The sequence below is a fragment of the Lissotriton helveticus genome, chromosome 12 (assembly GCF_964261635.1).
Source record: "Lissotriton helveticus chromosome 12, aLisHel1.1, whole genome shotgun sequence".
Taxonomy (NCBI): Eukaryota; Metazoa; Chordata; class Amphibia; order Caudata; family Salamandridae; genus Lissotriton; species Lissotriton helveticus.
In genome coordinates, this window is record NC_136073.1 from 234,600,533 (window position 1) to 234,627,050 (window position 26,518).

Below are 26,518 nucleotides of genomic sequence, written 5' to 3' on the forward strand. Positions count from 1 at the left end.
TTTATTTTATATTCCCTCCTCCCTTCAAACCCATTCCCCTTTGCTGTCCTACCCTCACAATCATATGTTTTTCCCCACTGTTTTATTTGGAAGGTCCAACAGCTGCCATTTGGCTCCACTACATCAATAACACTATTGCTGGCTTTGCCGAAGTACGTGACATCTGCCATCTAAGACCAATCAGTTAAAAGAAAACGGTATATGGCGCCCGTGTCATGCCGTGATTAGCAACAGCAGCTGCATCATCTCACCTTTCCTTTTTTTTTTGCCGATGCAATGCAGCGTCGCTGTAAAGCATTTTGCTGATGCTTAACAGCATCTGCAACAATCATTAGCAAAGCCAGTGGATGCAAAAGGTAAGCCCTATTGGTCTTACCAATGCTTTTTTATTATTGGTTGCCGAAAGGCTTTTTTTGCATAGTAGTATTTTCTTTCAGATAACCGCACGCCCCCCAATGCTTGCTTTACACCCTATGCCCATTTGTACTGAAGTCAAGAACAAACTGAACCTACAGAAGAGAGCTCTCTGAAAGTTTGCATTAGCAGCTATGGGGTTCTTTTAAGAAGAGCTGATGTGGGATGGTCACAAGTGCCAGAATTGACCAGTGCATAGCTCTAACAGGTGGGTCCTTCCCTGCTAGGTCTTGCTGCTTCATTTTTGGCCAGGATCTTCTTTACTTACTTCACACTCCATCTAGAAGGTCAGGACTGGCAGAGCCCTCTGTGACGTTTGACTCTTCATGCTGAAATTAACCTGGCCAGCAGGCAGAGGTGCCCCTGACCAGAGATCCTACTCTGTGGGTACTCTACCGCCCTCACTCTACCGCCCACACACCCTCACTCTACCGCCCTCACTCTACCACCCTCACTCTACCATTCTACCGCCCTCACTCTACCACTCTACTGCCCTCACTCTACCGCCCTAACTCTACCGCCCTAACTCTACCACTCTACCGCCCTCACTCTACCGCCCTCACTCTACCGCCCTCACTCTACCGCCCTCACTCTACCGCCCTCACTCTACCGCCCTCACTCTACCACTCTGCCGCCCTCACTCTACCGCCCTCACTCTACCACTCTACCGCCCTCACTCTACCGCCCTCACTCTACCACTCTACTGCCCTCACTCTACCGCCCTAACTCTACCGCCCTAACTCTACCACTCTACCGCCCTCACTCTACCGCCCTCACTCTACCGCCCTCACTCTACCGCCCTCACTCTACCACTCTACCGCCCTCACTCTACCACCCTCACTCTACCACTCTACCGCCCTCACTCTACCACTCTACTGCCCTCACTCTACCGCCCTAACTCTACCGCCCTAACTCTACCACTCTACCGCCCTCACTCTACCACCCTCACTCTATCACACCCTCACTCTACCACTCTACCGCCCTCACTCTACCACTCTACTGCCCTCACTCTACCGCCCTAACTCTACCGCCCTAACTCTACCACTCTACCGCCCTCACTCTACCGCCCTCACTCTACCGCCCTCACTCTACCACTCTACCGCCCTCACTCTACCACTCTGCCGCCCTCACTCTACCGCCCTCACTCTACCACTCTACCGCCCTCACTCTACCGCCCTCACTCTACCACTCTACTGCCCTCACTCTACCACTCTACCGCCCTCGCTCTACCACCCTCACTCTACCACTCTAGCACCCTCACTCTACCACTCTACCGCACTCACGCCCTCACTCTATCGCCCTCACTCTACCACCCTACCGCCCTCACGTCCTCACTCTACCGCCCTCACTCTACCATTCTACCACTCTACCGCCCTCAAGCCCTCGCTCTACCGCCCTCACTCTATGGCCCTCACTCTACTGCCCTCACTCTACCACTCTACCGCCCTCACTCTACCGCCCTCACTCTACCACTCTACTGCCCTCATGCCCTCACTCTACCGCCCTCACTCTACCACTCTACCGCCCTCACTCTACCGCCCTCACTCTACCGCCCTCACTCTACCACCCTCACTCTACCGCTCTACCGCCCTCACTCTACCGCCCTCACGCCCTCACTCTACCGCCCTCACTCTACCACCCTACCGCCCTCACTCTACCACTCTACCGCACTCACGCCCTCACTCTACTGCCCTCACTCTACCACTCTACCGCCCTCACATCCTCACTATACCGCCCTCACTCTACCGCCCTCACTCTACCGCCCTCACGTCCTCACTCTACCGCCCTCACTCTATGGCCCTCACTCTACTGCCCTCACTCTACCACTCTACCGCCCTCACTCTACCGCCCTCACTCTACCGCCCTCACTCTACCACCCTCACTCTACCGCTCTACCGCCCTCACTCTACCGCCCTCACGCCCTCACTCTACCGCCCTCACTCTACCACCCTACCGCCCTCACTCTACCACTCTACCGCACTCACGCCCTCACTCTACTGCCCTCACTCTACCACTCTACCGCCCTCACATCCTCACTCCACCGCCCTCACTCTACCGCCCTCACTCTACAGCCCTCACTCTACCACTCTACCGCCCTCACTCTACCGCCCTCACTCTACCGCCCTCACTCTACCACCCTCACTCTACCGCTCTACCGCCCTCACTCTACCGCCCTCACGCCCTCACTCTACCGCCCTCACTCTACCACCCTACCGCCCTCACTCTACCACTCTACCGCACTCACGCCCTCACTCTACTGCCCTCACTCTACCACTCTACTGCCCTCACTCTACCACTCTACCGCCCTCACATCCTCACTCCACCGCCCTCACTCTACCGCCCTCACTCTACCGCCCTCACTCTACCACTCAACCGCCCTCACTCTACCGCCCTCACACTACCGCCCTCACTCTTTCACTCTACCGCCCTCACTCTACCGCCCTCACTCTACCGCCCTCACTCTACCGCCCTCACTCTACCACTCTAGCACCCTCACTCTACCATCCTCACTCTACCGCCCTCACTCTACCACTCCACCGCCCTCACTCTACCACTCTACCGCCCTCAAGCCCTCACTCTACCGCCCTCACTCTACCACTCTATGGCCCTCACTCTACTGCCCTCACTCTACCACTCTACCGCCCTCACTCTACCGCCCTCACTCTACCACTCTACTGCCCTCATGCCCTCACTCTACCGCCCTCACTCTACCGCCCTCACTCTACCGCCCTCACTCTACCACTCTACCGCCCTCACTCTACCGCCCTCACTCTACCACCCTACCGCCCTCACTCTACCACTCTACCGCACTCACGCCCTCACTCTACCGCCCTCACTCTACGACCCTCACTCTACCGTCCTCACTCTACCACTCTACCGAACTCACTCTACTGCCCTCACTCTACCACTCTACCGCCCTCATGTCCTCACTCTACCGCCCTCACTCTACGACCCTCACTCTACCGCCCTCACTCTACCACCCTCACTCTACCACTACACTGCCCTCACTCTACCACTCAACTGCCCTCACTCTACCGCCCTCACACTACCGCCCTCACTCTTTCACTCTACTGCCTCCCTCTACCACTCTACCGCCCTCACTCTACCACCCTCACGCCCTCAATCTACCACCCTCACTCTACCACCCTCACTCTACCACTCTACCGCCCTCACTCTACCACTCTACCGCCCTCACTCTACTGCCCTCACTCACTCTACCACCCCCACTCACTCTACCGCCCCCACTCAATCCATCTATCTATCGCCCTCCCTCACTCTATCTATCGCCCTCCCTCACTCTATCTACCGCCCTCCCTCCCTCACTCTATCTATCGCCCTCCCTCACTCTATCTATCCACCTCCTTCTTTAACTCCCTGTTCTCTTCTCTCGTGCTGATCTGCTGTTCTCTTCCACCCCACCTCCTTCTCTACCCCCTGTTCTCTTCTCCTGTGATGATCTTTCTGCTCTCTTCCGCCCACCTCCTCCTCTCACTCCTTGTTCTCTTCTCTTCGCTCATGCGGATCTGCTGCTCTCTTCCACTCCACCTTCTTCTTTAACTCCCTGTTCTCTTTTGCTGTGCTGATCTGCTGCTCTCTTCCACCCGCCTCCTTCTTTAACTCCCTGTTCTCTTCTCCTTTGCTAATCTGCTGCTCTCTTCCACCCCACCTCCTTCTTTAACTCCCTGTTCCCTTCTCCTGTGCTGATCTGCTGCTCTCTTCCACCCGCCTCCTTCTTTAACTCCCTGTTCTTTTCTGCCGTGTTGATCTGCTGCTCTCCTTCACCCCGCCTCCTTCTTTAACACACTGTTCTTTTCTCCCGTGCTGATCTGCTGTTCTCTTCCACACGCTTCCTTCTTTAACTCCCTCGTCTTTTCTCCTGTGCTGATCTGCTGCTCTCTTCCACCCCACCTCCTTCTTTAACTCACTGTTCTTTTCTCCCGTGCTGATCTGCTGCTCTCTTCCAACCCGCCTCCTTCTTTAACTCCCTGTTCTTTTCTCCCGTGCTGATCTGCTGTTCTCTTCCACCCGCTTTCTTCTTTAACTCCCTGTCCTCTTCTCCTGTGCTGATCTGCTGCTCTCTTCCACCCCACCTCCTTCTTTAACTCCCTGTTCTCTTCTCGTCTCCTGTGCTGATCTGCTGCTCTCTTCCACCCAGCCCCCTTCTCCAACTCCCTGTTCTCTTCCCCCGTGCTGATCTGCTGTTCCCTTCCACCGCCCCCTTCTCTAACTCCGTTTTCTTCTCTCCTGTGCTGATCTGCCGCTCTCTTCCACCCGCTTCCTTCTTTAACTCCCTGTTCTCTTCTCCTGTGCTGATCTGCTGCTCTCTTGCACCCCACCTCCTTCTTTAACTCCCTGTTCTCTTCTCTTCCCCTATGCTGATCTGCTGCTCTCTTTCACGCGCCTCCTTCTTTAACTCCCTGTCCTGTTCACCCATGCTGATCTGCTGCTCTCCTCCACCCCGCCCCCTTCTCCAACTCCCTGTTCTCTTCTCCTGTGCTGATCTGCTGTTCCCTTCCACCGCCCCCTTCTCTAACTCCCTGTTTTCTTCTTCCGTGCTTATCTGCTGCTCTCTTCCACCCACCCTTTTTCTCTAACTCCCTGTTCTCTTCTCCTGTGCTGATCTGCTGCTCTCTTCCACCCGCCTCCTTCTTTAACTCCCTGTTCTCTTCTGCTGTGCTGATCTGCTGCTCTCTTCCACATACATCCTTCTCTAACCCCACACACACATACAAACACGCACACACACACATACAACCACACACACACAACCCCACAAACACACCCAACCACACCCCACACACAATCTCACACACAACCACACACGCACAACCACACACACACAATCACACCCAACCACACACACAACCACACACACAACCCCACACACAACCCCACACACCCACAACCACACACACCCACAACCACACACACACAGCCACCCACACCCAACCACACCCCCCCAACCACACCCAACCACACCCAACCACACCCAACCACACACACACAACCACACACACACAACCACACACACACACACAACCACACCCAACCATACACACAACAACACCCAACAGCACACCCAACCACACACACATAATACCACACACACACAACCACACACACACAATCACACACACACACACAACCACACACATCTATCGCCCTCACTCTATCAACCTATCTACCTGCCTCACTCTATCTATCTATCTATCTATCTATCTATCGCCCTCACTCTATCGCCCTCACTCTATCGCCATCACTCTATCGCCCTCACTCTATCGCTCTCTCTCTATCACTCTCTCTATCGCTCTCTCTATCTATCGCCCTCACTCTATCTATCGCCCTCACTCCATCCATCGCCCTCACTCCATCCATCGCCCTCACTCCATCCATCGCCCTCACTCCATCCATCGCCCTCACTCCATCCATCGCCCTCACTCCATCCATCGCCCTCACTCCATCCATCGCCCTCACTCCATCCATCGCCCTCACTCCATCCATCGCCCTCACTCCATCCATCGCCCTCACTCCATCCATCGCCCTCACTCCATCCATCGCCCTCACTCCATCCATCGCCCTCACTCCATCCATCGCCCTCACTCCATCCATCGCCCTCACTCCATCCATCGCCCTCACTCCATCCATCGCCCTCACTCCATCCATCGCCCTCACTCCATCCATCGCCCTCACTCCATCCATCGCCCTCACTCCATCCATCGCCCTCACTCTATCTATCGCCCTCTATCTATCGCCCTCTATCTATCGCCCTCACTTCTTCTATCTGTCTATCTATCGCCTTCACTCTGTCTATCGCACTCACTCTATCTATCGTCATCATTCTATCTATCGATCGCCCTCACTCTGTCTATCTATCTATCGCCGTCACTCTATTTATCTATCTATCTATCGCCCTCCCTCTAGTTATCTATCGCCCTCACCCTATCTATCGCACCACCACAGCATCACTCAGGGGCACCACAGCATCACTCAGGGGCACCACAACATCACTATGCGCTACCACAGCATCACTGAACGCCACAGCATCACTCGTCGCCACCACAACATCTCTCCGCGCCATCACAGCATCAATCTGTGCAACCATTCAACAGCAACTGGTTCAAATATGTTCTCTCAATGTTTCAAGCTTTATTACAAGTGTCACAAAAAGATGTTAATATTTCACTTCTGTTCTTGGATTTTCGTCACAATAAAATACACTGAACATAATCTTCACAAAAGTTATTTACAAAAGTTTAAGCTATTGCCATTATACATTACAATAACTTTTATTTAAGTATTAATTATTAAAAAAAATTAAAAGCCATTGTTATTTGTAATATCAATACATCTAAGTCACATAAATACAAAACATGCTGCATTACAAATGCTATAGGGGTCACATTTGCAAAAGGTAAAAGTATTGGCATTGTAAATGACAAAGCTATTAATTTAGCTATTTTCAAAACCAACACATAAATAAAAAATGTGTCATTTGCAAGACCAATAGCTCAAACTTTCCGAATGCGAGACCTATTGCATTGCAAATGCTTGTTACTGTTGTTTCTCTAGGGACCACTGTTCTTAAAAAAAGGGATTAAAACCCATGGCACCTAGTCCAATGGTCGAGAACTTAGCCTCTACATAACCCCATATATAAGTGGCCAAAAGAAAAATCCTAAATATATCTCCTTCTGTCTTTGCCATCCAACATACTTTAAAAGTGATTGTTTACAATTAAACAAGACCATGTTAGAGCTGGCAAAAACATGAACAAATGAATCAATCTCCACTCTAGGACAGTACCTGGAATGCGCTCTGCTTGGCTGGCCTTTGATCCTCCTGCATGGACTCCTCTTCCTCCTCACTGTCCGATTCAAACAGGTAATACTCACCTGAGTGAAGCACTGCCAGAAACAGGAGCAAAGAATTAGAGGGCAGCAGCAAAAACTGGAAACTCGACAAGTACATGGGGGACAATTGCAAAGCGGACTATTGCAAAATATCAATTGCCTCTGTAGATGCTTAGCAAAACAGCCAATACATTGCAACTTCCGGCACTGGCAGCCAGAGCTAAATTAGTCATGCGGTCTTGTAATGATAAATCCATTTGTGAGGTAAAACAATACTAAACAAGTATTAATAAAATGCTAAAATATATGTTCCTGGTTAATCAAAGTCCTTTGAGCAGACGGGAATGTGAGTAAGTACCTAACTTGTGACCACTTCTACAGGGTGGTGCAGTTATGGCTCTGAATCGTGCATATGCACCTGATGTCAGCTGTAACACTTGTGTTAGCTTCCCAGTGCATTCTGGGACTAGTAATGTCGGAGAAACCACTGATAATTAAGACTTACATGAAGAACTTATGATCATGTTGGGGTTCCAATGATAAATATATATATATTTTTTAAGTCTGGTTAAAGTTGATTAAACCCAATGCAACCCAATATTTGCATAATAAATACATCTTGGGACCAAAAGGTAAAGAGACCAACTCTTCATTCAAATTGGTTTTTGAGCTAACATTGAAACAATGAGACAAATACATATCTCAAAAGAAGGATATAATGAGGGATATTGCTTCCAAATGGAGGCAGTCCAGGCATTTACACTCCAACCCACATTAAAACACTTGGTTAACTTAAACTATAAGTTGTCCCTTAACTACCTGCTACCGAAAATGTCAATTCCACCAGGTTTGCATATGAAACTAACTAGAAACAGATCAGTTGAACAGAACTTAAAACTATTTAAAGACATTTAAAGTTTCAACAAAGCCTAAACAGAACTTGAGAACAAGTAGAAAAATAAAAAATACAACACTCGCAAGAAATGAAGATCCACATCCTCTTAAATTTCACCCAGAACTAGAGAACAGTCATATATACAATCATTCAAAGACTAACTATAATCAGTGACCTAATATTTGCACTGCTTGACAAGTGTCAAAATGATATTTCTTTGGCTGGCCAGTGGAAAATTGACATTCACACTAGTTGGTCAGTCCAAATGTTAGTTCAAAATGAACTCTACACTAGTGTAATTATGCAATCTGAAAATCTGTAGTGGTGCAATCTATGGGACCTGATCCTGGTTATCAACTTTGACTCTGAACTTACATCGTCATCCCATATCAGAAAAACTCATTGGCTATGCTTACAGCACATAGGCTCCTATAAAAACTATAAGACTCTCCCTCAACGTTCAACAATTTTGTAAGCCCCTCATTCTATCAGTTGCAACAAATATAGCATACTCGACAGGGGCAGGTCATAGACTGAACTCTAAGTCATATACTTGCATTGGCGTGAGTAAGGGAGTTCCTCAAACCTACGAGCTTACCAAAGATTTCAGCATCTTGGAAAACTTTCTAATTCCCTCTGTCCCAAACCATCGCCTGATACTCCAACTGGTGAATAGCCACACTCTACATATACCAAGTGATTATGTTCAAATGTGGCTAGTATGTCCAGTTAAAGGGATTTCCAGAAAATTACACAAAAATATCAAACAATTGGGAGGTTTCTGTAAACAAAGCACCTCAGGATGAACAAAAAGCAATAAATCGATGGCCCAAAGGTTAACACTGCATTCATAAAGCTGTCTCAAGAATGTATTAGAAATGGTGCTAGGTTTCTGTGAAAAAGGAATAGGAGTGCTAAGCTGAGTGTTAGTCAATATACTCCTTTCTTGTGGTTATTATCAATCTGTAAGGCACACAAAGTTAGTGAATAGCCGAGTTTGACTGTGTTAGTGAAATCCATGCTACGGCTGCCACCACACATGCATGAACAATACCTGAGGCGTGATCTAACCAAGGGCGCCACCATTTTTTTTTCTTTCGGGAGGTCTCCTTCTTGTCACTTTGCTCTGTTCAATGGAAGATGGGAACTGGGGTTTAAGTACCATGTCAACTCACTAGAACACGTGAAAATCACAAAATATGTGTACGCACTGGTGGTGCACTGCCATCTCTAGCATGAGCAGGAAAAGCAACAATCTGCTGGAAAAGGCTGCGTCAGCCACATTGGATGCAAGGGCTCCACATTGGCAGCCATGTAGAATATTGGGTATTTGCAAGGCATGATACTAGAGAAATGTATCATTCTAAAAAGGGATTTCACCACGAAAACACGTCATCCGTTCATTGAGACCCAACTCTGCATCTTGATGATGACTGTTCTTGGTGCTGTTCCGCTTCCTTTTTATAACACAACCCAATATTTGCATAATAAAATTACTTGTTAAGTTATCAAACACCAGGGCTGTACCATATTAAATTTACTGTTGAATTGAAACTCACTCAGTTGCGTGGCGTTTTCTCTTATATTGGAATATCTGCACATACCCTGCCTTCTTGAAACCTCACGCTCACGGCAGTGACCCTCAGACAGGAACACTTTCCTAGTAACAGTTAGCCACAGAAGGACTTCAGTAAGTTACCTTAACAATCACTTCTCAATGTTCAAAGATGTTTCCAATTACCAAGATGTGGAATACCTCCTACTTACGATGAGGACAAGGAACTGCTTCTTTATATAATTGATTAACTAAAGCTGGGCACTGCTGGCACCGTGCATGCATGCAGATGTTGATGGATATGGCCAACTAGGAACAGGGTAGGAAAGTGGTTGTCGATAATAGGAGGGAGCCAAAGACTTAAGAGAATCCGACTCAACAAATTGGCACACTTCTGTCTCACTTGCCAGTTCGGCTCCAATTTCTTACTTTATCCGATTCAAATGAGTGGGACAGATTTCCAAGTCAAAATGATAAGGTGTGCGGGGGGGAGGGGGGAGTTGTGGGTAGGTGGGGGAGTTGTGGGGGGGGGGGTTTGTGCAACAATGCATTACTTTCTTTGTTGGCTCAACTGCGTAATCACTCATGAAAATGCTTGCATGTCAAGGTAATGGATAACTTGTCCTAGTGATTGTCTCTGGAGGTCAGAGAATTGCTTGATGTATTCCTACCGTGCAACCAATAAAATCTGTTTAAAAAAAAAAATGATAAGGTGTGGGTGGGGAAAGAGGGGAGACCGCATTAGACAATCAGATTTTAGGTGAATAAGTTCCTTTTAAAACTGAACAACTCTCCTATAAAAAGCAGTCGAACAGCTAATACCTGAAGGTGACTTCGCCTATATAGCTACTTCGTAAATGCCATTAAGAGGCAGACTAGAAGTTATGATGCCGTATCATTTCTAGAACTAGGTGTCTTGAACTTATCCAGAGGTGTAGAATCTAGAAATGAATAGTTGAGCAAGTATTAGAGGCTATACACATTGCAAGAGCTGCTTTAGCCACAAAGCCTCCCATGTTGGTTTTATTAAAGCTGACAAAAAGATAGGTTAAAAAACTCTGAATGAAGAGATTCTCTCTAGATCTCAACCACAAATGTAAACATGAATATGAAATGTAGGTAGGATCTTGTGAAAAATAAGTGGTTGTCATAAGTAGCAGCTGTCACAGTGAAGATTGTGCAAGATTCCAAGGTCCAGAGAGTCTAACTCACATGCCTGGCACAGGTAAGGACCACCAAATTCTCAGGCTTCCAAGGAAGAAAGGTAAGGTTATAAACAAACTGAGCTCAAATGGCTTATCAATGAGGTGTGAGAGGACTGGATGCAGCTGCCAACATTTTCTTAGCAGATCGAACAAATGAAAGAAACCAAGACATGACATTAAACATCATTGCTACACAAAGGAAGAGACTCCTCTGGCTTATTCCCCTAACCAGGACACTAAATTGAGCTAAATCAAATACTCATTTGTATTTTTTCATTGGGAATAGTAATGCACCGTGAACTTTGCAAAGCAGATTGGAAGAACTGTATGCCAACAGGAAAGGATTCCAGAGCTAATTAATTTCCATGTGCTCAAAGGACATATATGTTAAGAGTGGGTGGACGTCATAAATAATGCATACCTTGGGGGCCCTGGAAAATGCATATAAGGCTGTATACAGGCTTGGATGCACACAATATATATTGGGTGAAGGGTGCAGAGAGATGACTAATAGGGGGTAGGTAGGATTGAGTCAGTTAGTGGGCGGTAGGGAGCAGGACTAACAATCTTTCAATTCTTTCCTGAAATGTTTCAAAGTGAACTGCCACAGAAAAAGTTTATTCTGGAATTTTGGGGCGTACACAGAGAAGGGGTTTCCAGTGTTGCTTTTTGTGGATCTCCTGTATCTCAAAGCCTGTTGAGGGGTGAGCCGCAATTTGCATGAAGGCTGCTGGAGATCTGGACTGACAAAATCCTCAATACAAGTGAAGTATCGATATCTCTAGAACTCAATTGTGAACACCAAAGTACCTGAAACTTTATGGAATCCTTCCTGGATGCTGAGGTGACATCCTGTTTGGACATGGAAAGGTTCAGGTGACCAAAGATCTAATCCGCACAACCAGCATCTCAAGTTCAGTGATGGAAAAAGGTTGGAGAATATTGCTTCCCTCTCATGAGAGATTAAACTTGGTAGTAATACTTAGCAGACAGTTTTGATTGCTTCGGGGGTGTCCGAGATAACATTTATACCAGTACCAGAGAAAGGAAAGAAGATTTCTTTCAGCAGTCTGGCATGAAGAGCCTTCAACAAAGCGAAGTCCATACTCCACCAAAGATAGAACACATCTTTGTCAACACTTCCAGCTGGCCACCAACTAGCATACAGAAGGTAAGCAGCGGTCTGCTAATCCAAGAATTCATCTCTGTATTTAATTACCTCTTCTGTGAGCACGCAGGAGGCTGGTCAAATTGCAGTCTTGACTGTTACAAAGCCCTGCTAGTTAGACAGCTGGTAATGTCCTTACTGCATGTGATCACTGAATTGTGTTCTTATATTTTTAGCTGGTAGAGGCAGGGAAGTAAGTGTGACCCTGCTTCTTGATAAGCAAATAATTGTCATCTTGTAAGCGTGGATTGTGGCCAAAGGGAGAAAGACCTTTGAGAACAACAAGCTTACTATGGAATGTGGAGAGATCTCTGGATGAAGATGCTGAATGGACAGCCGCCACAGAGAGGAGATAAAACGAGAGGAATGGAAGCTTATTGTGGCAAATGTTGAACAGCGGACAATGGATGGCTTGATGGAGACAGACGCACAGCATAGATAAACAAGGCCAAAGAGAGCCCTAAAGCCCTCAATACAAATGAAAAACCAGGCTATACATTAATAGGAGTGAGACAATAACATCCCTAGCTTGGTGTCCATGGTAGTGCTGGTGAATGGGAATCCTTGAAATGAAACAAATAACGTGAGAGGTTAACCGAGAACCCTTGATAATGAATAGTGCCCAGACTTGTAAAAATCAGTGTTTAAAGCCTGTCTGAAGGGTCACTTCGGTAAGAAAGGAAGAGCCAAAAATTAAAAGAATGGATCTATAAAGCAATGGGGCTTCGAACACTAACAAATTCAGGTCTGGGCTGGCCATTGTACCACTCTGCAATTTCCCCTGCAGGCTAGGAGGCTTCAAACGATAGACTTCATTACCCCATTCTACTTGTGAACACCTGCAGTGGCGGGGTGGTGGGGATTTGAACTTGTTTTTTCAGAGGACTGATTTTAGATCGAGAGCAAATTTATGGGAGTTTTCCGACACTCTGAAGAAGAAGAAAAAATAACTGGGGCTCCATCACAAAGTACATTCAAGTTCATCTGCTTGATGGATAACCGGGACTAGTGATAGGTATGTGTCTAAATAGGAAGCGGAATACAGCATATACGCAAGCAGGGCATGTATGTATGATGTGAGCAGTGAACAGCTTTAGCTAAGGACGTTCTTGAAGAAGAAGTTTCTGATCTTGACATGAAGCTTCAGGGCTCATACGAGCTACGAGTAGTCAGTAGCTTGCATGTAGACCACCATCTCTACAACGCAAGCGCTTAAAGACAATTCAGCTTATACACACTATACAAATGCCAATTACTGACACTAGCTTGTGACCACTACTAAGTATGAATAATGGTGATAGGTAGCATGTTACTGGTGATTAAACTCTAGAAAACAGTTAGGACTCCTCTAGTATGGTGTGTAACACTTAGCAGCAGATCCATGAAAGTTACTGTTGGAAAGCTTTTATGGATTACTGGAGCAACCAAAAGTGAAAGGAGACGTGGTATTTACGGCAACATAGTTGACATGACCATTTTTTTTCATTCACATTTTTAGAAGAAAAAGATGAAAGATGCACCAGGAAACATCGATTATCTTCTCATTCAAAAGTAATCAGATTATTTTTCCACGCAGGAAGTATCATTCACACAAACAGAAAAGACACAAAAACAAACATTTGGTTGTACCATAAAATACAACACGTATAGGTCGATCTGGTGGGTGCAAAAATCAACTTCCAGCTACCAAAGTAACAGCGCTTAATGAAATGCAAATTTGAAGACAGGGAACCTATGTAAAAGCATTTCATCACAGAATGGCTTATTCAGGGCCTATGATGGAAAATCCTTGAGTGTTAAAGGCTGACTGACCAGTGGCTTGTTTCTGCTCTTTTCAATGGAATGGCAAAGTAGCACTGTTTCTGTCTGTCATCTTCGAGAGAGACTAACGTGAATGCAATGGTGCCCTTAAGGACGGGTGCTGCAAGAGATGTATTATAACCCTGTTATTCCCATTCATGACTGTGAGAGAGCAGGGTTACTATGTATTATATAGTCTCAGTTGAGGGTGCTTGCAGAAGGGACAGTTGGTGATCGCTTGTTCCCATGGAACCATAAATAAGGTCAGTGGGCTGGGAGGCTGTGAAGGGACTAGCCAACTGGGCATTTGCCCAATGAGATTAAGAGGCAGTGTGTCCCGATCTGGTAATCTTTGTGTATGAGTGACCCGTTTGGATCTTAAACTATTGAATAAATATATAATTACTTTGGGAATTTAACAGAGAATGTCTGGGTTATATAGGAGATAAGGTTTCCTGAAGGATCCGTGACCCCAAAATCCATTGAGATTGGTTAACACTTTGACCTATGTCTATCCTGACACCTGTCGGTCTTTGTCACAGCCCGTTGGCCTTCACCAGCCTGTTAGGAAGATTCCAGTTACAATATAGCCTGTCCTCTGCCATCTTTTGCTAGAGTTAAAAACATCTGAGATATGTCATTTCACTTCAAATGTGACAATTTCCTCCTGAATAATTCTTAGTATTTTAATGGCTCCTAATTTATGATGCTACAGCAGAATGCTGTGTAAAAATCAGATGTCTTACTCAAAAAAATATATATATATCTTTTTAGTTTTTGGGGAATTGCCTACTTATGTAAATCCTTTAAAGATGACATTGTAGCCATATAAAACATACATACTTGCTCAGTCTTTGGAATGAAATTAACTTACCATAAGACTGTGTGCATTCAGCTGAACAATGCCAGCATTGACAACCGCTTAACCACCTCTGATAAAGTGGTCTGGCAAACACACGGAGATTAAGCCACCTGCAACCACAACAGTCTCTGAGGTGTAGTGGGAGACTACAGGGGGAAACTGTTTACACATAAATGGGAACTCAAAGTGTAGGCAATAATGTGATTGGAAGTGAATTGAGTATTCTGCTATACACACACACACACAAACAAGTGTATATTAGCATACCCTCCTCAACTGTTTTATTAATTTATTTACAAGTGGGCTGAATGGTTGATATGCTTCCTTTAATTTTGTTGCATTTGATATAATATATTGAGATCAGAATTACCTTTGGTGAAGGGGAGCCTGCCAGGAAGGGGATATTTGCACTCTGTGTTTGCATCAATTTTCAAACAGTCTGCTAATGTGGTCTTGCACTTCTAAATGTCACTCCACATACCATTGTTCCATCTTCCCACACTTCTTGTAAATGTAATTTGTACTTGTGAAGCGCACTAATACCCATGGGTGTCCTGGCGCTGTAACGCATACCACTGTGGAACCCTTCCTGGCTTTTCCCTGTGAAATGTCCACTCCTGGGCACCCCTAAGGTGAAGCCTGGCATCCCAGCGCTGTTGGGGCCGTTGTGGAGATTAAGCAAGCTATTGCCCAGAGTTGCAGAGTGGGACCCATGATTAGAATAGGCACCGAGGCGAGAATTATCAGGTCCGAGGAAATTGAGCCCAAGACCCGCCGAGGCGGGAATTGAACCCTGGTCCCGGGCCAGACCTCTGCATCAGCGTCTGCCGCTCTAACCATTGAGCCACACTTCTCCACTCCTTACTAGTGCCAAAATCTTTTAACCAATCTCCTAACTCTCCCACAGGCCTTTGCACAGCAGCATTGATGGCCGCACACATTCTGCTTTAATGCAGGGTACAATCTTTCCGACCTCCATGGCCAAGCACATCTTAACAGGGTACAAAGGATAGGAGGGAGAATCCCATGTACCACCCCACTATTCAAAGCCTCACCTCCTTTGCCATCTTCCGTGTCTTTGCTGGGCAGCCTGCTCTGGTGGTACTTCTCCTGCTTGGCTCGGATCCTTTCCATCCTAAACAAAGGATCCAAAAGAAATGGTGGTCAGTACACTGTGTTCCCTCTCATACAGTTCATGAACCCTGGCATGGGCTGCTTCTTCATTCCTGAAGGACTGCACGTGAGTAGGAGTGGACTGTGCCTTTTGAATCAGGTCATGATTTTCATACGTTTTGTATGCTTCAAAAGGTCCAGCACTGTATTTATATTACCATTTAATTAGGCGTTCTTATCCCAAACTTTTAATTAGTATCCCAGTGGCTAGGAATGTTAATCTTTAACAATATATTAATGGAACTTTCAGACATAACACCATCAGCGAATAGAAGACAGACAATTTGCAGAAAGTCTACAGAGCATTCCTAATGGAATGGAATTTAATGCCCTTTATTGCAGGACATTCAAAGCTTCATGTAGTGGAAAAACCAATGTGAACACAAATTTAAATGGCATCCCAGAATGAAAATAACTAAATATTTAATTCTTACCCAGCAATGCCGAAATGTAATCTAATGGATACAATCACAAACCCAGAGAAGTGCCTGATGATTATAGGTGGTTGCATCAAAGAGTCAACAAGACCCTTCTGCTGGTTGACGTATGGATGTGGGTAAACAACGTTTACCAGAAAACTTTTTCCCCGCAGGGAATTACAACGTGGTCACTGCATTGTCATTCCGCATACCATTACTCCGCAAGTTGAAACAACGACTTGCGGAGGAGGGGGAGAAGGTGTTGGATTTAAAATCCAACACCTTCCCTACTGTCCGCAAAGACTGGCGTTGGAATAGTAAATTATACTATTCCAACATCCAGAGACTCCCCCTCCACCAGTCGTTGTTATGATTTGCGGGGTAATGGTATGCGGAATTACAACGCGGTCGTTGTAACAACCGCGTTGTAATTCCCTGTGGGGAAAAAGACTGCGTGATAATGAGGCATATTCACGGATGTGGTTACCCCAGAAATGGGAAGAAGTCCTCAGACCAGAAGTTATTTGGGGGATTTTTTTAACCAAAGTTCTTTGGTACTCACTGTCGTTTCAGCTGCAAGAGGGACCGCTTCTCTGTCTCCCGGTGAAAGTTCATGCTCTTCACCATGCTTGCTCTGAATAGCTCAAAACCTCTACAAGACATATGAAAGAGAAAACTAATCAAGGGCACAATAATGCTGAGGTAAATTTACTTCCCTTCACCCTGCTGTCAACCCGAACCCCCTATATCGTAGGAGACACAGCGGTATGGAAATCAACAGTCTACAAGAGAAGCATGGTTAAATACTCTTCATTTTAAAAATCCATAACCAGTTAACAAGGAACAACATCACTTAAAAAAAGCATGGTGAAGAGGCCATTTAACAATATTGTAAGTCAGAAGTTTTATAAAAACAAATTAATAATACATAGTAACATCTGAAATAAATACTAAATGTATTACTATTTAAATGCAGTAACCTTGGAGGTTAACCTGGAATAAAACAGTAAATCCTTCTTCTTTATTTATGCCTCTGGGGGGGGCGCTCCACTCATAATACATTCTGCTAAGGGGCCAAATTAATCTGGTAGCATCAGTTGACCTAGACAGAAACAATGGGAATTCTGAACTGATTGTGCTTCAAAGTAAAAGTTTCTCTCGGGGCTTAGCAGATGGCTGCATATATTGCTCTTCATCCATATTTTCGGTCATATATTTAAATAGGGTCTATATAGGTTTTAAAGTCAGTGGATCGATATTTTTAAAACTTATGATATAATCAGTTTCAGGCTCCCATGTTTACCTGGTAAAAAGTGCGGAGCAAATCCATATAGTTTATTTTCATTGAAAATAAATTTGAAACTCTCTAGTTTTAATTTTGAGTACTTCAAAATTGACTCTGATACAGATACCCTCTCCAAGGACGTGACAGCATTTAAATTAAATACTTTATATAGCAATACAAAAATGGACAACATTCCTCACCGGTATTGTCCGTTTGCAATAAACAGTTTATTTTGTCTAATTCACGTTTATACACTGCAAAATTATTACGGCAAGCATAAACACTAGGTTTATTTACGGGGCATCTTGAAAATGCTTTTGTTAGAACTTTAAACTGGTAAAGCCCAAGATGTATCGGGGACTGCCTGGTGGAAAGCATCTGAGGACTAGTCATGTCCACTTAGAGGTTCACAACCGTAAAGAGCCAGTAAGAGGTAGTCATTTTATCACAGCTACATTTTCACACAGAGTACATCATTTATTTGGCAAATGCATAGATGGAGGAGAGTCCATATAACACCTGGCTTAGCCATGCATAGAAAGTTAGAGTGGGTGCAAAGATTGTGGAAGGGTAGATAGTGTGCAGTAATGCCAGTGAGCAAAGACTGGATAATGGAACTCCTTAGGTATAAAATATAGTCTACAATATGTTATGTTAACGTTTATTTGCACAGCACGATATCACCATAAGGGCTATAGGTCCTGCCCTTTTTATAGGATAAATATTAGGGCCAAGATTCCATAAAAAGCTGTCACAAGAATGCCTCCTTAAAGAGCAAAGTTTTTGTGACGCCTTCTACAGACTAGATGAGATATTTCCAAATTGACTGCAAAAGCATTCCATGACTTAGTGACACAGGCAGCACCATCTTTTTATGTGTGGAATCTACTCATAATCAATAGACTGATTCCCCAGGAGTGCAAGGCCCTTTTAGGGTGTTAGATTGCCAAGCATTTAAAAAAAATGCAGGTACACCCCCTGCTAACGACTTCCATGCTGGGCACAGTGTCTTAAAATGGACACTTTCCCTAATCCAGGACCAGTGAAGATTGTGTATTAATTGACTGGCTCGTGCAAGGCGTGGGGTGCCCCCACACATCTCACTGTTGTGTAGTGCATCAAGAAGTTTGAAGAACATATTTTGAGGTAGCTCCAAGTAGAGTGCATTTGTGCAGTCTAATTGTGATCCAGTTAAGGTGCATACTGCCATTTGTCTGCCTTCTGGGGAAAGATCAGAAAGAATCGTCCTAGAAATCTTGATGTGGTATGCATGATGAATCTACAGCTGCTAGTTGGGCATCTAGAGATAGCTGGCAGTCCAACTTGACTCCGGAGCTCATCACATAGTTGACGGAGTAGTACCTAATACACTGGGCCAGTAAGAATCAACGTAGAGGCCACTCTGATCACTGAATATTAATTACTGCACTCGTCAGCAATTCGTTTAGTTTGTTGCTCCCCACTTATTGCCAAATGAAGCACATTGTTTTCTGGAATTTGTTATGGGAGGTAGGATTGGTATCAAGGCACAGTAAAAGCGGGGTATTGTCAGTGGACATATAAGCTTTCACACTCTGTTCAAGTAAGGCTTTCGCTAATGTCGCAGTGTATTTGTTAATCAAGTGGGGGAGAGGAATTAACCTTGTGGAACTCCCCACAATTACCTGGTGGCTTGGTAGATGTACAAATGCCTAATTTTACTGCCTGATACAGCCAGAAAGAAAGGATCCAAGCTACTTTCTCATAACAACAGTAAGGTCTAAGGCCTTGACACCGTCTAATAGGATGGAATGGTCGACTGTGTCGAGGTAGCAGAGACATCAAGTAGGATAAAGCCATTCAGTGGGCCATAATTCAGCTCTCATCTTAGATCATCTAATATAGACAGCAATACTAATAAAGCACAGAGTGCCAGAGAAAACAAGCTTGTTAGTCAGCAACTAACTTGTTAGTTTTCAACAAGCATTGGCATAGCCAATAGGTCTCGCTTTTGGGACCTTATAAGTATTTAGTTATGCAGCACAATAGCCTTGGTGCAACAACATCAACTGTTGTATGGGTAAACACTTATAAGGTCCCAAAAGCGAGACCTATTGGCTATGCCAATGCTTGTTTTAATAAAGTCCATCACCACAGATTTGCCAACCATTGGTACTGCAAACGCTCTTAAAGAAACTAATGAAGCAAGGGATTTAAACATGAAATCCCATAGGAAATGTTAAAGTAAAAGTTTTTTAAATAGTTTTTAAAAAGTAACGTAAATATGTATTGTTGAAATATAAATTGTATTGAATTATGAAATATTTGATGCCCTAGTTTGAATGTATAACTGACTTTAGTATTTTTTAGTAAAAGGTGGCTAAAGTATGTAATTAAGTCTCTACATTGCTTTAAATACATATTAATTCTAATACACTTTGTTTAGGTGGGAATATTTTTAAATGTAAAATAGATTTTTAGCTACCTGCTCTAGCAACTTAAGAAATATTTTATTAAACTTATTAAGTTTTACTCTTATTTAAGGGGTTTTGGTTCACGTTGCCACTTATGTTATAAATTGGGTTAAAAGGTAATGTGACATCACTTTCTGTCATACAATGAGGGCCAAGGTTACGTGATGACACTTGTAATGTCACCAAGGAGTTAAACGGCATGTGATGTCACTTAAGCTACCCCTGCAATTTTGGTGAATCGAGGTCTGTGTATGGGCACACCGTTTGAATGGCTAAATCACGGCACCCGCACTTTGCTTTTTAAATTAAAAGTAAAGCGCGGGTGCCGCACCGGCACTTTACTCCTGGTTAAAGGTAAAGCGCCGGTGCCGCGATCACTGCAAAAGTGAAGAAATAGAAAAATCTATTTCTTTGCTTTTGCTACAATTGCGGCACCCGTGCTTTACTTTTAATTTTAAAAGTAAAGCGCGGGTGCTGCGATTATGTGAAAGTGAAACAAAACAAGCACGCAAAGGAAAAAAGCATTGGCTGCGCAGCCGTGAAAGTGACACGGACGCGCGGCCCGCGAAAGTGAAATTGATCGCGATCAACGGAGAAAAGACAGATGGCGGCTGCGCGCGTGCACGCTCACGTGCACGTAAGCTTTAGGCCATCGAAAGCCTGTGGCAGCACTTTGAATTCTCAAGCGCTGGCTCAGGCGAGACCTAAAAAGTAGCGTGGTTTCTATAACTGTCCTTCCAGAACCTTTGCAACAAAAGCAAGTAGTGATATGGGTTGATAATGTTTTAAGAATCTGGGATCTATTCCCACTACTTTATTGGCAACAACAGCACAGAGGCATTAGATTAGCATCCGTCAGACATCCAGATCCAACTCTACAAACCCATTAGATTGTTTACTACTAAACCATATGCGCTCTTTATTACCAGGTCCTTGTAAAGCATGTGCTTATTAGTGTTCAACTGCCCAAGACAATCAATCTTTGTTTTCTTTGCTCACAAGAAGAGTTTAGGGAGGCCCGAGTATCCCTTGGTGGTGAACCACTTTACTATACTGCTATGTGATGGAGAGAGAGGCCTTCGTTGTACAGTGATTAATCATTAATCAGCTCCTATGGGCTTTGCACTTTACCAGGTTTGTGCATTTTACATTGCATTGTATGCCGTATATAATACTTGGCCTTTTATCAACATTGGCAGTAGAGATGCATGTTTTTAAGACATCCCTTTAAAACCAGACGGACTACATCCAATGTGTTATGACATAACCTGAATGAACAATGGAAAGCAGACTATAGCCAAAGGACCATATGTTCCCTGGGCACTACTACCAATGTACTGGTATAGAAATTAATAAATCATTCTGTAACACTTCGAGACATGAGAAATAAGTGCTCACTGAAGTCACTTACATGGAATATTCTTGTGGGTCATATATTCTGATAAATGAGATGTCTGATTATATTCTGATTTTACCCACAAATCAAACAAAAAGTCTCAACAGTTTGCAAAAAGGGATGTCCACAATGGAACCCTTGATAAAGTCTTGGCTAATGGCAACAATAAATCCATACCAAACGTGGTCATTCTCAAAAGTGATAACAGAATAACAAATGTTTATTGTTACTCAATTTAACTAATGTTATCGTTCATCAGAGAATGAAAGGCTGAGAAGACACAGCAGAAGTAGTACCAGTGGCCACTGGAACAAATACCTGCACTGGATGCGTCAGTGCACTGAGTCATCAAACCCAGAAAAGAAATGTGTTTAACAGAACAGTCCCTGCAGTTTCATCATGTTACTACTCTTTTAAACAGCACACAGTTCAGCACAAAACCAGTTGTAAAGCACTTCAAATGTTGGCCGATGAAAACTGAGACACAAGGAAACAAAGTTAGTTTGATGAAATAGGGAAGCTGTGATTGGAGATTTGTCAGCTAGTGATAGATTGCGTAAAATGAGTCCGGGCAAAGATAGGACAGGCATTCCATCATACCTCAGAAGCAAAGTAACTTAAAACACAAAAAATGTAGCGTATACGCGTATTACAATGTCTATGCAATATATATGTAGGCATGTAACTTTGGCGGCATTATGAAGGAGCTTGGCAAGATCATCTAAACCTTGATATAACAGCATGAGACTGATAGACAGCTCCTAAGACTTCCCAAGCATAATGAACATTTACTCAGTAGGTTTTCTGAAATGGCAGAATATAGTGCACACATCTGCAGTAACCGTTGTGTATTAAACACACATGTGCGATATAATTCTAGAGAATATATTTGAATTCTAGGTTTCCACTCACATATTTGAGTAAAAGTAGTCTACCATTCTGCAGGACATGCGCTCTTCAAAATATATAAATATTTATAGGAATCAGCCATTGTAAACAAGGAAACACCCTGGTGCGTCTTCCAGTTAGAATTAATACACTTTACATAGGCAGTGTGTGTGCAGAAGGTAAATACAGATTTAACTTAAACAGTTCAGTTCTCTTTGAAAATGGCAAACAAATGGACAACTACTGGATAGTATTGCATGCGTGGCAGAGAGTGACATCAAAGTGTTATTTGGCCCATATGCAAGTATATATATATATATATATATATATATATATATATGGGATGAGTTATTGAACACTAAGATCATCTTCATCCCCATACATTTAAAGGTATAGTAGAGTATGCGCAAAGTACATGCCTTTGGATCTGACAAGAGCAGAGGCAGAGACACAAGGGACTGACAGGGGGAAGGAGCGAAGGAGGTAGTAGCTTTGAGGTGGGTGGCAACGTGTCGACAGCCTCACGAGGCTGTATATGTAGCATTTACAGGATTTATTGCCTAGCAGGCAATGTCTAAAGAATAGAGTTGAGTTCTCATTTGAAAGGGGATAAGTCTGAGGGGAAGGAGCAAGGAGTTTTAAAGAGGGCAAGAGCCCTCATCCTTAGAGACACCCTTTTACAATTCTCATGATTTATCCTAGTATTCCTACTTTTTGAGCGTTGAAAGGAAAAATTACGGTGACTTACACTTTTACACTTCATTTTTTAAACTACTCTCAAACAACGAATTATTATAACAAAACCAATGTCAAATGAAAGTACAATAAACTTACAAAAGCTGATGGTGTGCAAACCTAGTCTAAAAGATTCGAGAAATAGATTCATTTTACCATTTGTAAAGTCCAACTATAATGTACTGGTCTAGCAATCGGAGCAGCATTCTAAATTCTGTCAGCAGATCACAAGAACTACAGGCTCAAATGTCAGAAAGAAAGGCAAACAGATGGAATAAAATTAAACACCTGGTGGCTTGGAGGGCTGTGGCCTGCAGATCTGCCATGACATGAAGGTAATAGGCACTGAGGAAGACTCTGCGTTGCAGCAGGAGAAAGAAAAGGCAAATTCCATCCCAGATGATTCCCGCCTCCTCTATGGGCAGCATGCAGTCCTTGTCTTTGTCCAAATCCTTTGCTGAAACAGAGCAACAAACACCAGATGAAGCTTTCAGAGCAACAAAATTTTTTTACCGAAACGTTTAGTGGTGGAGGATACATTTATTTACTAGCGTCATTTATACTTGACAGAAATGTAGAAATGATGCTAGTAAATAATACATAAGTGTGAAAGACACATTTGTCAATGTAAAGCAATACATTCCATTGTAGATTTAAAAACATTATTAGAATGTGTGCCATTTCATCACTTGCATCGTCATTGCACTGTAGAACACAGCAAATTAATGCACGCAAATGCACTGCGAAATGAACGACTGAACATTGTGTTTTTGGCACTGAAGCTGTATTCTACAAGTTACAATGGTGAATTAGGGGATGATGAAAAGTAGGCATAGATCCATACAAGTGGAAGGTTGTGGTGAATGCCTGATTTTAGGGCAAGTATAAACTAAATAAACTAAAACTAACATAATTTGAGGAAGTACCAAAATGTTATGTACATATGACAAAGGTTTCTTCCCACAAAAATACTCTCTCCTTCAACCGTATTATTTATTATAACTTAAAGAAAAATTTGCTTTTGCTCTGATCTAATTCCCATCTGGAACACCAACTTAATGACCAACCCTCAATTAAGGACCATTAACACAAGACGCTATCTCTCTAGTTCCCCAAAAGAATTTTGATGCAACCGTTTCAAGTTTAACTCTCAGAGCTAAGGCATTGCTCCAGAACTTGGGAGTCTGCAGCGCTAAAACTCGTGCCTGAAAAGCCTTTTTTTCAGCACAGATATTCTAAGTAATGTTCTCCACATTTTATTACTTCCTTACTTTTGAAAGCAGCTGGACAAGCTTGCTTTTAGACAATTGCCAATTTTGTGCTGTTTCAAATGACCCCTAAGATCCCTTTCACATGGGTTTCCATGCATTCCACAGCATAGAGGGCAGTGAGGCTGTCCATGTTGGACGGTTTGGCAAGCGGGCTGATGTGTGGTGGTGTCAGATAATCTGTAGTTTAGTATGTCAGTTACAGGCAACACCACTGGCCAGAACTTCTTGATCTAAACCTTGATCAAAACCAGTATCACTGGTCTTAACTGGCTAAAATTCCTTTTAGATATAGGGGAAAGGGATGTTGCTCTTACACCTTTTGCCACAGAAGCCAGAAAGTTGAGCAGGGGTCAGTTCTTTCTACCTTTCCATTTAATCTGTGCATGTGACACCTTGCCAAATTACTAGGGTCAGGCAGTGGTCCAGTTTCAAATGTATGTCGAAAACATCTAGCTTGTGTGGCCATCATAACATCTCTTATGCAAGGGGAAATTTACTCAGGATCCGGAGGCTTTGACTTGGTACCTGGTTTTTACTCGATAGTAGAGGTCACCAATTTAATCAAGGATATCCCACCTGAATGGAATACAGTCCTGATGCCTCAAAAGGTTTTGCCTGGAACAACGTTGGCTGGTCTTAAACGATCTGTCTAACGCCTTAACTTTCTGTAGAAATTCATAACCTTGGCCTCCATGTTGACTCTAATCTTGCTTTGTTCAACCAGGTAAGCTAGAGTTGCCAACGCTTGCATTGTACTACTGAGAATTCTTAAAAGAATAATTACCTTCTTTGAAAGAAGTATACGCATTTATGTGAAAAATTTGACTATGCAAATTTATTCTAACCACTTTTCCAGTGAAGCTTTTTCTCTGTATCCTGCAGAGCAGAATCCTGCTGTCCAGCTGGTCACCAGGCTCTCACCATGTGAGCATATATCACTACATATTTCCTCAGCAGTGGGGTTTGTTCAAAGCTATGGTCTCAAGCTATGCACCAAAAGGTGAATACATCTGTGGCTTTTAAATTCAAGTGCTATCCTCTGCCTGTACCAACAGATTTCTTTTCTTGTGAGTAAAGCAACATCTACAATCTCCACTTCTAGGTTATTTTCCACTACTGCAGCACAGTGTGGAATACTATACCCCTCACTCTACATATTCTGCTTTAAAGTGATTGTCTTAAAAAATTCTCGAAGATAACAAAGACTTGGTATTAAAATGATTAACTTCCATTAGCCTCTGTTCTGTGGTCTGTTGCTATTTTTGGTTTCATTACGGTGTTAGTTGTGTTTTAGCCACCACCAAACCAACACTCTATAACATAAATATAACATAACAATGTAATTTACACCACCCGTCCTAAAAAAAACCTTACACTGCTAAAGATGTAAAACAAGGAAGTCAGAACGTGCCTAAATATAGGCACACATGAACAAATGAAAGCAGCTCTGAAAGTACTCAACTGGCTCTTATTTAAGTAAAGATCTAACTTAACAGTGTCTGAATCATGCACAAGGCCTGCTCAGGCAATGGACCAGCACCAGGAGGTTCTTATCAGCCTACTCAGACCGGATTAAAAATACAGGTCTTCAAGAGACACAATGCCAGAAGACGAATCTCAAACAACCTAAACCTGTTCCACCAGGGTGAACTGAACTATCTTTATGCAGACCCATCACCAGCTGGAGTCTAACTCCTTTTGACCTTAATTTTTCCTCAGTGTGTGTTGTCTTGCAAAACAGAGAGATCTGAAGTGACTACTGGCAACATGTGGAACAGCACAAACATTTCCAATAAATAAATATAGGGCCACATACAGCTAGAATATCTGGATTTTGTGGTGGAAGTAGCTTGAAACACTTTTCTTTCCGAACCTTTTGGCATTGTTGAGCTCATGTGTCTTAACAACATCAAACACTTGGAGCCTGGGCAGCATGGTGCCATCTTATTTTCCTAATGGCAAAATAAATGTGATGTGAGGATATTTCATTCTGAGGAGGGGAGGATCGCATTTAGGTTTGTAGAGGATACTCGTGCAGGACAATCTTGCTTATAAGTGGACAACATGTTTTGGCCACCAGGGGTTCCTGCATGTAGTAATATGCTGTTAGGGCATCTCATCAAGCAGTAAAGCAGTTTTGAAAAATGT

At 43.8% G+C, this 26,518-nt stretch overlaps 1 protein-coding gene across 4 annotated transcripts in view; it reads right to left on the bottom strand.

Annotated features, from left to right (window-relative positions):
• The window catches only part of PIEZO1 (piezo type mechanosensitive ion channel component 1 (Er blood group)), an 859,941-nt gene that overhangs the window by 154,765 nt on the left and 678,658 nt on the right, over positions 1–26,518 (bottom strand). For 2 of the 4 annotated variants that reach the window (XM_078670083.1, XM_078670081.1), the window contains 5 exons: positions 23,388–23,556; positions 16,905–16,994; positions 15,806–15,885; positions 9,215–9,286; positions 7,219–7,319 (listed from right to left, as the gene is read on the bottom strand). In XM_078670083.1, the coding sequence (XP_078526209.1) occupies positions 7,219–7,319; positions 9,215–9,286; positions 15,806–15,885; positions 16,905–16,994; positions 23,388–23,556 (512 nt within the window). The remainder of the gene's footprint in view (positions 1–7,218; positions 7,320–9,214; positions 9,287–15,805; positions 15,886–16,904; positions 16,995–23,387; positions 23,557–26,518) is intronic. The other 2 variants (XM_078670084.1, XM_078670082.1) reach the window with 1 other exon arrangement.